The sequence below is a fragment of the Kogia breviceps genome, chromosome 3 (genome assembly GCF_026419965.1).
Source record: "Kogia breviceps isolate mKogBre1 chromosome 3, mKogBre1 haplotype 1, whole genome shotgun sequence".
Taxonomy (NCBI): Eukaryota; Metazoa; Chordata; class Mammalia; order Artiodactyla; family Physeteridae; genus Kogia; species Kogia breviceps.
The window spans coordinates 41,944,062-41,956,761 of record NC_081312.1 but is presented as its reverse complement, the minus strand read 5'-3'; the positions used below and the strand labels follow the sequence as shown (position 1 = coordinate 41,956,761).

General features: G+C 38.6%; 1 protein-coding gene across 1 annotated transcript; it reads right to left on the bottom strand.

Annotated features, from left to right (window-relative positions):
• Positions 1-300: 300 nt before the first annotated feature.
• On the bottom strand, positions 301-12,681 carry L3HYPDH (trans-L-3-hydroxyproline dehydratase). The gene is made up of 5 exons (XM_059059682.2): positions 12,024-12,681; positions 9,089-9,258; positions 6,454-6,576; positions 6,231-6,368; positions 301-1,277 (listed from the first exon to the last, which is right to left on the bottom strand). The coding sequence occupies exons 1-5, from the start codon at positions 12,529-12,531 to the stop codon at positions 1,152-1,154; spliced, it is 1,065 nt and encodes a 354-aa protein (XP_058915665.1). The 5' UTR covers positions 12,532-12,681; the 3' UTR covers positions 301-1,151.
• Positions 12,682-12,700: the final 19 nt, after the last annotated feature.

The window sequence follows — 12,700 nt, the reverse complement described above, 5'->3', positions numbered from 1 at the left end:
TGTGTATTTAATAGGGAAATCAAGAACATTAACTTTATAGCATTCCTTTTGGTCAGGTAATTCAATCAGAGACCTAATAACTGTCTACACAGACTTGCTGGATGATACAGCCAGTTGAAATGAATTAATTACTTCATTGTATGCTCAAAAAAAGAAATATTACTTACCTCAAAAAAGAGTCTACTGATTCAAGGCTGACAGAGTTCAGTGCAGAAATAAAGGTCAAAACAATGAATCTAAAATAAATTGAGAAAATACCCCCACCCACCAGAAAAAAAAGTCTACTGAATATTGAGAAAATCACATGGTGAATAATTTTTAATACTTCATTTTATAATGACTGATAATGATCAAATTTTATTTTTTAACAGGTTCACAATTAACTAGCAAGAATGCCAATAGTTAACATTTCCTTCATGTTTTAAATTACCTGGCATGTAGTTGGCAGAGTATGAGACTTGCCCCGCTGTAGAGATTTATTGATTGACTCCTACTGTGTACCTATACTTCAGTAATATAATAAACAACCCCTTTTATAAGAGCCTTAAAGATATATCAATAGCCTGATTCTTGATCTTCTCTCACGAGTTTACGGGTACAGGAGCTGGGCTCTGCAGCACAAAGGACATCCCTGCAGCAGCTACAACAACTCTCACCCAAAGAAGCTGACCACCCCATTCGTTCCCAGTTTATGACTGCTAAGTGTTGAGGACTTTATAATAAGCTGTCTCCCTTGCATGCTGCTTAGAGAGAAGGCACTATTTTACTCAAAAACTGGAAGACTAAAATAATGAACTTGTAAGACTCATTGCTGTGAGGGCTACAATGGAAGCTATTATTCAAAGAGCATTTAAAACAGATTATAGTAATCACCACAGAGGAATATTTAAAAGTAACAAGAACTAAGGTTTTAATTTTACCTGATATGTTAATAATTAGAAAAGTATTCTGCATCTTGTATTCTATAAGCAATATTTATACCAATACACATGTATAAATATGAGGAATAATGACTATATTTAACCACAGTGTATTATTTTAAGAAGATGTTAGTTGGCTTACATGTACAATTTGGATACAGTTTTCCACATAATTCAGAGAAAAATTACTTATGGTAACAATTTAAAGAAAGCCCTTAAAAGTCATATAAGTCATTTGAGAAGAAATCCATCCCTCAGTGGGTCATCATCTTCTACTATAAAGCTTGCTGTACCTGTGTAATGGGCTTGTCCAGATACTTCCACTATAACAGCTTTAAAATCACCACATTTTACTTCCTGAAAAAAGAAGGTGAAAGGAGAATATCAAGATACTGCCCTCATAGTTTATCTAGCCTAAAAGTTGTATTCTCAATTTTTATCATTTTAAAGAGAACCCAAGAGTTAATCATATAGGCAATGGGAGGTTTTTAAGGTGACTGGATTTGTGTTTTTGATTTAGTTTAGCTGTAAAGTGGGGAACAGATTGGAGAGGAGAGAGACTAGAAACCCAGCAATCTGTTAAGAGGTAACCTTAATTCATCAATTAAATCTAGAGACAGGAGGGCAGCTTTTAGAGAATAGAGAACAAAATATAGAGATACTTTGGAGGCAGAATTGATAGACCTGGGGACTGATGTACGTAGGAGGTGAGGAATAGAGATGAGTTAAATATGACCATAGTTCTAGCTTGGAAGTGAAGCTGGCGCCACCATTAGCTGAGATGGGGAATAAGACAGGAAGAACACATTTAGGAAGGAAGAACTTGTAAACAAGTTGAGTTTGAGATATCTCTGGGACAATCATCTTGAGATGAGTTTAGTGGACAGTGTCAGACTCAGGAGAAAGGCACAGGTAAGCATGGTAGGGATGAAGCTTTGGGAGTCATCATTAGTGGGTGGTTGAGAGTTGAGTTCACTCTCACGTGGGTGAAACTGCCCATCTGCATCAAACGTTTGCCTAAGAGCAAGAAAATATGGTGGTTAACAGTACAGGCTCTGCTCAGAGGGACCCACATGCATAACTTGGCTCTGTTACCTGTCTGTTTGACCTCTGGCAAATTACCTAAACTCTAATTCTCCATTTTATCACTTGTGGAAAAAGGATGATAACATTACTGACCTCAGAGGATTCTTGGGAGAATTAAAAGAGACGGTATATGTGAAGTGCTTAGCTTGGAAATTGACACATAGTGAAGCACCCAATAAATGCTGTCAATTATTATTTTGTCTTGAGTCTTAGACTTGAAGATAACGTATTCCAAGTTTTTGCATATAACATAAATGGTTTGGTATCCCATAAGATCAGCGTATTATATACGAATCCCTAACTTAAAGCAAATTCCATATTCAGAAAAGAACGAACTTTAAAAACAGCTACATTAGGATATAAAAGTCTTTATTAGGATAAGTAATCTGCTATATTAAAGGACTCTTTGTGAGTAGATTCATTTATTAGATGCAATTTAATCATACTACAGTAGATTTTACTTACTACTATGAGTAAATTCTTTAATTAGCTGTTAGCTCATTTATAATTTGATTCCATTACAAAAATAATACTTTCCACAACTTTTTAGGACTTTCACATCTCATTATATAAAATGGAACATTCATATAGAATAAAAACAAAAAAAATCCAAACCCTAATTTAATGGTTCTCAAACATTTTGGTCTCAGGATCCCTTTATACCCTAAGATTTGAGGACCTCACCCACCATTACCCTGATACCAAAACCAGACAAAGACACTTAAAAAAGAAAATTACAGGCCAATATCTCTGATGAATATAAATGCAAAAATCCTCAACAAAATATTAGCAAACCAAATCCAAGAATACATAAAAAGGATCATACACCATGATCAAGCTGGATATACACCAGGGTCACAAGGATGGTTCAACATATACAAATCGATCAATGTGATATACTACATTAACAAAAGGAAAGACAAAAACCACATAATCATCTCAACAGATGCAGAAAAAGCATTCAACAAAATTCAACATCCATTCATGATTAAAAACTCTCATCAAAGTGGGTATAGCGAGAACATATCTCAACATAATAAGGGCCATTTATGACAAACCCACAGCTAGTATAATACTCAATGGTGAAAAGCTGAAAGCCTTCCCACTAAATTCAGGAACTAGACATGGATGCCCACCTTCACCATTTCTATTTAACCTAGTATTGGCAATCCTAGCCAAAGCAATCAGACAAGAAAAAGAAATAAAAGTTATACATATTGGAAAGGAAGAGGTAAAACTGTCACTATTTGCAGATGACATGATACTCTATATAGTGAACCCTAAAGTCTCCGCTCTAAAACTATTAGAACTAATAAATAAATTCACCAAGGTTGCAGGATACAAGATTAATATACAAAAATTGGTCACATTTCTATACACCAATAATGAAATATCAGAAAGTAAAAAACAATCCCATTTAAAATCAGGTCAAAAAAATAATACCTAGGAATAAACTTAACCAAGGATGTGAAAGACTGATGAAGGAAAGTGAAGATGATTTAAACAAATGAAAAGATATTCCATGCTCTTGGATTGGAAGAAATAATATTATTAAAATGGCCATACTACCCAAAGCAATCTACAGATTTAATGCAACCTCTATCAAAATACCCAGGCCATTTTTTTCACAGAACCAGAACAAAGAATCCTAAAATATATATGGAACCATAAAAGCCCCCAAATTGCCAAAGCAATCCTGAGAAAAAAGAATGAAGCTGGAAGTATAACCCTCCCAGACTTTGGACTATACTACAAAGCTATAGTAATCAAAACAGCATGGTATTGGCACAAAAACAGACAAATAAATCAATGGAACAGAATAGAGAGCCCAGAAACAAAGCCATGCACCTATAGTCAATACACGACAAAGGAGGCAAGAATATACAATGGAGAAAAGACAGTCTCTTCAATAAGTAGTGTTGGGAAATCTGGAAGAAGAGAACATAGGCACTCTTTGACATAAGTAGTAGCAATATTTTCTTGAATCTGTCTCCTAAGGCAAAAGAAATAAAAGCAAAAATAAACAAATGGGGCCTAATTAAACTTAAAGGCTTTTGCATAGCAAAGGGAACCATCAATAAAACAAATAGACAACCTATGGAATGGGAGAAAATACTTGCAAATGATGTGACCAACAAGGGCTTAATTTCCAAAATGTACAAATAGCTCATACAATTCAATATCAAAAAACCCAAACAATCCATTCAAAACATGGGCAGAAGGGACTTCCCTGGTCATCCAGTGGTTAAGACTTTGCCTTCCAATGCAGGGGGTGTGGGTTTGATCCCTGGTTGGGGAGCTAAGATCCCACATGCCTCAGGGCCAATAAACCAAAACATAAAACAGAAGCCATATTGTAACAAACTCAACAAAGACTTAAAACATGATCCACATCAAAAAATCTTTTTAGGGCTTCCCTGGTGGCGCAGTGGTTGGGAGTCTGCCTGCCGATGCAGGGGACATGGGTTCGTGCCCCGGTCCGGGAGGATCCCAAGTGCCACGGAGTGGCTGGGCCCGTGAGCCACGGCCGCTGAGCCTGCGCGTCCGGAGCCTGTGCTCCGCAATGGGAGAGGCCACAACAGTGAGAGGCCCGCCTAGCACAAAAAAAAAAAAAAAAATCTTTTTAAAAAAATGGGCAGAAGACTTGAATAGACATTTTTCGAAAGAAGACATACAAATGGCTAACAGGCACATGAAATTGTTAGAGAAACGCAAATCAAAACCACAATGAGGTACCACCTCATACCAATCAACAAGGCTATCATCAAAAAGTCTACAAATAACAAATGCTAGTGAGGATGTGGAGAAAAGGAACCCTCCTATACTGTTGGTAGGAATGTAAGTTGGTGCAGCCACTATGGAAGACAATATGGAGGTTCCTCAAAAAATTAAAAATAGAACTACCATATGATCCAGCAATTCTACTCATGGGTATATATCTGAAAAAATGAAAACACTAATGCAAAAACATGCATGCACCCCAACGTTCATAGCAGCCTTATTTACAAGAGCCAAGACGGGAAAGCAACCCAAGTGTCCATCAACAGATGACTGGATTAAACAGATGTGGTACACACACACACACACACACACACACACACACACACACACACACACAAAATGGAATATTACTCAGCCATAAAAAACAGTGAAAAAATGCCATTATTATGGGTGCCATTATTATTATTAACGTGGATGGAGAGAATATTGTGCTTAGTGAAAGTCAGACAGAGAAACACAAATACTATATATCACTTATTTGTAGAATCTAAAAAATAATACAAATAAATGTATACACGAAACAGAAACATACTCACAGATATAGAAAACAAACTTGTGCTTACCAAAGGGGAAAGGAAAGAGGGTAGGGACAAATTAGGGGTATGGGATTAACAGATACAAACTACTATCTATAAAATAGATAAGCAACAACGATATACTGTATAGCACAGGGAATTATACCCAACATCTCATAATAACCTACCGTGGAATATAATCTGCAAAAATACTGAATCACTATGTTGTATACCTGAAACTAACACAATATTGTAAATCAACTATACTTCAATTTTAAAAGATTTTAGCACCTCAAAGAGTTTTTGTTTATTTCAATTATATCAATTAATATTTGCTATATTGGGAATTAAAGATATTTGTTAAGAACCTGCTGTATAATAACAGTAAATAAAATTCTAAAATTTAAAACAAATGATATTTGTTCATTAATGTATTTAAAAATAATAAACCGATTACATTTTGTCATAAACAACAAATTTTTGTGAAAATAACTATATATGCCAAAACAAAAAAAATTAATGAGAAATATGCCATTTTTTACATTTTTGCAAATCTCTTTAATGTCTGGCATAACAAAAGGCAGCTAGATTCTCATATTTGTTTCTGCATTCAATCAGTTGGGATATCACCCATCAAGTAGCTCCTGGAGAACTCCACTGTACATTTGTGAGAGAATGAAAGTGAAAAGGAAGCAACGTCTCAGTATTATTATGAATATATATTTGATTTTGTGGACCCATGGATAGGACCCCAAGGTCCTTTCCACACTTTGAAAACCAATATCCTAGCTGAACGGAAGTTTTTTCAGGCCTGTCTTAAAATTCTCTTCTAAGAGCTAAGTGAAGAAACTTATCTAACACCCACCTTAGGTCTCCACAGTCTCAAAAGTAACATACTTATAAATGAGAAGCTAAGGGTGCCACTCACCCTCACAGCCTTCCCTGTAAATACTGAGCCAGTTGCACTGCTTTTAAAGGCTCTGGTGTGGTTCAGTTCTAGAAGCCCTTTGTGATACTGTAGGGCAATTCGGGCTGTCACTCCTGAGCCGGTAGGACTTCTGTCAACCTGTTGCAGAGTAAAGATGAGAGTGTTCACAGTGTTCTAGTTCCATATTACCTGGCTGTGTGCCTAAAAATTCCAGTTTTAATACCTGTTCATCTGCAAACACACAGATGTTGGTGGTTGGTTCCTCACTATAAGTGTCTTTTCCATCTGTTAATATAGTTCCATATAGAAAGGCAAGGTCTTCGCTGTCAGGATGATTAATTGTAAACTGTAAATAAAATAATTATCAACCACACATAAAATAAATATTTTCATTCAAACTTATCTTTTAAATAACATATATGGGGTACTCTTAGACATAATTTTTCCATCTTTATCATTTAAAAATATTTGTTGGCTCACAGCACTAAATACTAGAAATTATGTCTTTCTCTAGATGAATAAAGATAGTTTTGTTGGAAGTTATGATTCTTATACTTTGAGCCCTTTCTAAGGAAGTTGGCCTGCACATAGCCTCTACTAAAGGAACAGTCCTATTTTATACACATACCTCCCAAAACACATATTCTTTGAACCACTGACCCCAGCATTGACCCCAGGATGGTCAATTCACAGGCCAGCAATGGCTGCTCAAGCAGGAGGAGCTAAGGCAATCCTACTCTCACCCTCAGGAACTTGAAGGGGATAATGTAGAAAAATCAAGCAATGAGTATCTAGAGCTGAAATTAATACCACTGATAGATACAAGAACTGTCAGAGGCCATGAGCAAGCAAAAAGTATAAGGATAAAAAAAAAGTATAAGGATGCAGAAGCTATTAGGTAAGAGAAACAACTGGATGGGTAAAAAAAGACTTATAAAGGATGAAGTCAATATCATAAAAAGCAGCCGGTACACACAGAGAGAAGCAGGCACTGGCAGGGTAGCTAGGTCACGTCAGTGGTAAAGCTTGGTCAGGTCCAAATGTGCAATGCTTCCTGTACTTGGGAGGTCTGGTTGTTTAACTTCTGGATTCCTGTATGCCTGGTAGCTTGGCTGAGATTACTATAACCTTACTTCCATTGTATCCTTACAGTTAGTATATTCCACTACCACTTATCTGTCATTTAAAGCAGTTGAAGAGATTTGGATTCTTAAAATCCAAAGAGTCCATCTATAACTCAGTTAAAGAGGCCTGTATATTGGATTTTTGTTCTCTGACCTCTTAAAGCCCCTATGCCCCACCTCCACAATAGCACCAGTACATCACACTGCCCACAGGGATGCTTCCCCCACTAGACTAAGCTCCTTGAAGGTCGGGGGGTTTGTTCTTCCTCTGGGTCTCCAGCATCTAGCATGGTGTCCGACATACAGTGAGTCCTCGGTAAATGTTTGCTAAAAGGACAAAGATGAATTTATTTTATATTTACTTTAGCTCCCTCCCCCCAGCAAATGGCCTTTGCCTAAATCTGCATTAGCAGTATGAATAATCAGCAATTCACAAAGTAGTCCTACTGCCTGCTTCATCACTGACAGAACTACTCATATTTTTTTCAGAATCCTTCCTCCCTCAAAGTCCACCCCTTGCCACCTTGGTGAGAAGTTTTGAGAACTTTGAGAACTTCAAAATTACTCCTTTTATTAAGAAAACAATGTCTTTTTCTCTTGATTTTATTAAAAATAAAGTCAAATTATTTTGTGTCAAATTGTTAACTCAAACTATTAGCTGTCTGCTTACTAGAACAGAAAATGGATGTAAATTCAGAGTTTCAGAAGTTACTATGATAAAATAATTCTACCTATTGGTATTGACAGTCCTAGGAAAATGATAATTTAGAGCAGGGATATGGTATATATTCATTTTGTTATTTAAGTTATTATGTTAAAATAAAGCCTCAGATATGTTAAACAGACCCATAAATAATTAGTAGAAGTATATTAGATTCTATCTTTCCTAAGTTATTTTTTACTTAGAATGATAAATTCTCATATGCTAAAACTTTTAAATATGTATATGAGTTTTATATATAGATCCCAATTAGGTAAAATTGAGTTTTATATATAGGTCCCAATTAGGTAAAAAGGCACACTTGTGCTAGAAAGGAAAGAATATCCTAGAATTATTTATTATCTAAACTGATTTTATAACAATAGTTTTCCCAAGCCAAACTAGAGTTATTTGAGCGGTTATTTAAGTAAATTCTTAGCAATATAGGAAAAATTCACTAACTAGGAATTAATGTTCTCTGTGAAATAAGAGAAAGTCTGATCAGATTTAATGAAATCTATTTTGTAAGCTATATTTTACACTCATTATTTTCAAGTTTTGCAGAATGACCACATACATCAAAACATTTCAAATTAGTGGAATATTATATAATACATTTTCTATGTTTAAGTAACCACAAATTATATTATTATTATATATTATTAAAGTTAATAATTGTTATCATTTGTTGAACATTTACTATGCCTAGGCACTATTCTAAGTCCTTTACACATATTGACTTATTCTTACAACTCCCTATGAAGCAGGTATTTCATAATTTCCATTTACAGCTAGGAAAACTGAGGCACATGGAAGTTATGTAACTTGTTCAAGGTTATAAAAGCTACGAGTAGCAAAACTACAATTCCCAGGTAGTCTTTCTCTAGAGTCTAAGATTATAACCAGTACCCTATTCTTAGTACTACTGATAATTTGAACTCAGAGATATTTAATTTTCTGTATAGACATGTCATTTATATTCCCTCCATGTCACAGAGGAGGGTATCTGCTATGATAGCAGCATCTGTACTGACCTGCGATTTCACTGCTTCTGTCACTGCACTTGCTGCATCCACGAGGTCCCTTGTCTTTGTGGAACAAACATCAAGTCCTAACTTTTCAGCACTAACAAATGCATAAAACGCACCACCATATGCAATGTCCACCACCACCTTTCCATGACCGGGAACATCCACTAGGAGATCTAAAAAAGATATGTTTGAAAATAAGTTTGTTTTAGTATTTCAGCATTAAAATTCACAGCATTTTAAATATATGTGTATTTCTGGGGGTTGGGGTGGGGGTATTTTTTCCTATCATAAAAAGGAATGGAGCAAAAATCCATTTTCAAAATGAGTATGCATCACGTAATTAATAATAGACCTTTAGCTCAATACATCTTTCTATTTTTAAGTTAATGAGGTTCGCATAAGTTTTAGAACATGAATGCCATGTTTTTCCTAAATCATACATACATATTTTGTTATCTATTCTGAAGATCTTTTCTAGAAAACATCATAGAGGCAGAGAGAGAGGAAATTCTGGGACATGAATGTGTGGAAACTATGAAGGAAAATGTAGGTGACTCTCATGCAGATATCAAAAAAGGGGCCAGCCTGTGGAAGGATGAGGCTAAGTCAACCAACAGGGCAGAGAGGGGTCTCAAATTCAGAAATTAAGCTGTGAAAAATAAAATAGTTCTTGTATTCTGAGTTTGCACAGTGAGTCATACAAAGATACCAGGGGGCTACCAGTTAGAGTAGAACCACAGGACCCTTTTAACACATGATGTGTCAAAACAGAGCAAGTTTATAATCAAAGGAGTAAAACATACCTGTAGAACTTAAGAGCAAAAGTGAATCAAAAATGTCTTCATCTTGATGCTGATGCAACATGAAAAGCAGGTTTAATGAAAGGAGACTTAGGAAATAGATGGAAATGTGGGACTGCCAGAATGGGGAAAGCTAAGTGTGGCTTTGAAGTCCTCATGCGTAAAATGGAATTTGCTGTTTCCATCCTAAAGGGATTGTTTTGAGAACTCCATGTGATGATGTGTGGGGAATGGTGGGCACAGATTAGGAATACAATAAATGTTAATATTAAAAACAAAAGTTTAACTTCCAACTGGAATAGGGTTCTTAAGAGGACAGATATTTACATTTGCCAATCAGCATATTCTTCTCTGAATTTCATTTATTTACACAACAAATATTCATTGACTGTGTACTGTTCTAGCACTTAAATACAGTGAATAAAAGTAAAGAGTCTTCATTTCAGCTGGGTGGAGTGGAGATGAACTCAGCAATCCTGAGGTAGGGACTGTTTGTCATCCTCATTTTATAGATGACATTGAGGCATGGATAATCCCTTCCACAAGGTCACAGAGATGGGGAGGGGCAGAGCCGTGATATTGGACACTATCCATCTGCCTTTTATGCAATTTTCAAAGTAAAGAATTTAAGGATTTCGTTTTTTTAATGGCTCAAAGTGACCATTAATGCCCACTGATTATATTATGGTCACATAGTGATGCTTTCAGGAACTACTGTGCTTGTGGGGTTGGCTGCCCCTGCCCTAACCAACCCCAAACTATGATGTACGTAGTTGGTGATCCTGGTGCCAGCTGTCATTTCCCACAAAATCTAGAGTGCTTCTAATCTGCTGCTGGGGTGGCCTAAGGGGAAATCAGGTAGCCAAGCTAGTTAACTGCTGAGGTTTTTAAAGATGCAATCCTAACATAAATTCCTGTCTCCCTCAAGTTCCCTCCCAATCCGGATGTGACACCATTCTTTCTGGGAAACTGGCATCAGTTTGCCCAGTGGCATGCTTAATCAACTTGTGTCTTTCAGCTGCTGAGGTATTCTAAGACTCTCAAGCACCTGGGCTATTTCTGCATCATTCATAACATTTATAATCAGGCTAAACTGGAACCCAAATCCACGAGGAGGATCAAGATCAAATTAACAGAATGATTTGCACAGCTTGAAGACTTTGAAGAAAAAGAATGATAACCCTATTGCTGGACTGACTAAATTAGCTCCCAGCTCACTTCCAGTCAGACTACTAAAGCATCTTGATAGAATTCAGCCTTCGCTGATAGAATTTGCAGCAATCTCCCTCTTTGTAAGGATGAATAGTTACAGACACTCTGCTTTACATGACATACAGGCTCTGTTTTAGAGAACCCACCAAAGCCTTTTAAAGGCTCTGCACACCTAGAGAACTATAACTAGCAACCCTATATATTCTGCAGTCTTTCTATGTCTAGGAAGATGTTTTTTTAAAATTCTAAGTACCTTGCGTACTCTCATTAAATCCTAAAAAAAACCTTAATGAGATAACAAATTAAGATACAATGGACACGGAGGGCGTCAGTAATTTGACTAAGTTTGCATAGCTTTAAGGGGGTGTCAGGATTTTGACCCACGCAGTGTCTGTACCTGTTCTTAAAAAATTAGAGCAGCAACATCTGTATCTTCTCGAAAATATTTAATTCTTCCCCCAAGAAGTGGGGAAGGCAATTTTTACATATGACTTTTAGTAACGTGTTTACTAACTTGTCAGGGTGTAAGAATGTGTCTAGCAATCATATTCTGAGCCAGCCTGGAGCCCCGGTTCTTTGCACTTTCCTTGACCCTAGTGGACCTTGCCTTATCCAACTGTGAAATCTCTAGAATGCCTGACGAGTGGAGAGGGAGGCGCTGAGTATGGGAAGCACGGAATTCTGTACCCCTCAAGACTCCCCAAACCACAGACGCACAGATCTGCGGCGTAATCAAATTGCATGCACCACACAAATTCGCAAGGGTAAGGTTGCTGACACACACTTGCAGTTATTTAGAATTACCTTTTCACTGATTGTAAAGGCTTTGTGGGGTGGGTTAGTTGCGCTGCGTGGGTTCCAGCCCAGAGAGACAGTGTAATTAGTTGGGTCCTGGGCTGCAGGGCCAGAAAGGTCCCGCCGGTTACCTGTGGCCAGCGCGAAGGCCGGGACGCTGTGGAAGCGCACCGGGCCGCCACTGCGGCCGCCCTCGCACTCCACGAAGGCGGCCACCAACCCGCACGGGCAGTGGATGTTGACCAGGGCCTCGCGGGCGCCGGCTGGGGGGGCTGGCACCAGCCCGAAGTCGAGCGCGAACCGGCCCAGAGCCAGCACTGCGTGGCCGCACATGGAACTGTAGCCCTCGTTGTGCAGGAACAGGACGCCCAGGTGCGCGTCAGGCAGCTCGCTCGGCACCAGCACAGTCCCGTACATGTCCCGGTGGCCCCGGGGCTCGAACATGAGCCGTCGCCGCACGTGGTCGAGGTGTTGGCGCATGTACCGCCGCTTGGCCAGCAGCGTGGGGCCGACCACCTCCGGACACCCAGCCAGCACGATGCGCAGCGGCTCGCCGCCCGTGTGCATGTCCACCACCGACAGAGCCGGCGTCCTCGGGTCGTGCGGAGGCAGCCGGGGCACAGCCGGCGGGCTCGCCATCGTCTGTGTCCAGATGGGAATCGACCACCGCACGGCCACTCGCACTTCCAGCCGCCTGTCCACCCGCCTGTCCACCCGCCTCCTCCGCTCCAGAGGGCCAGGCCACAGCGCCACCTCAAGGGCGGGGCCTTCGAGCCGAGACCCGGAAGCCCGAGGCGGGGCGGGGCTT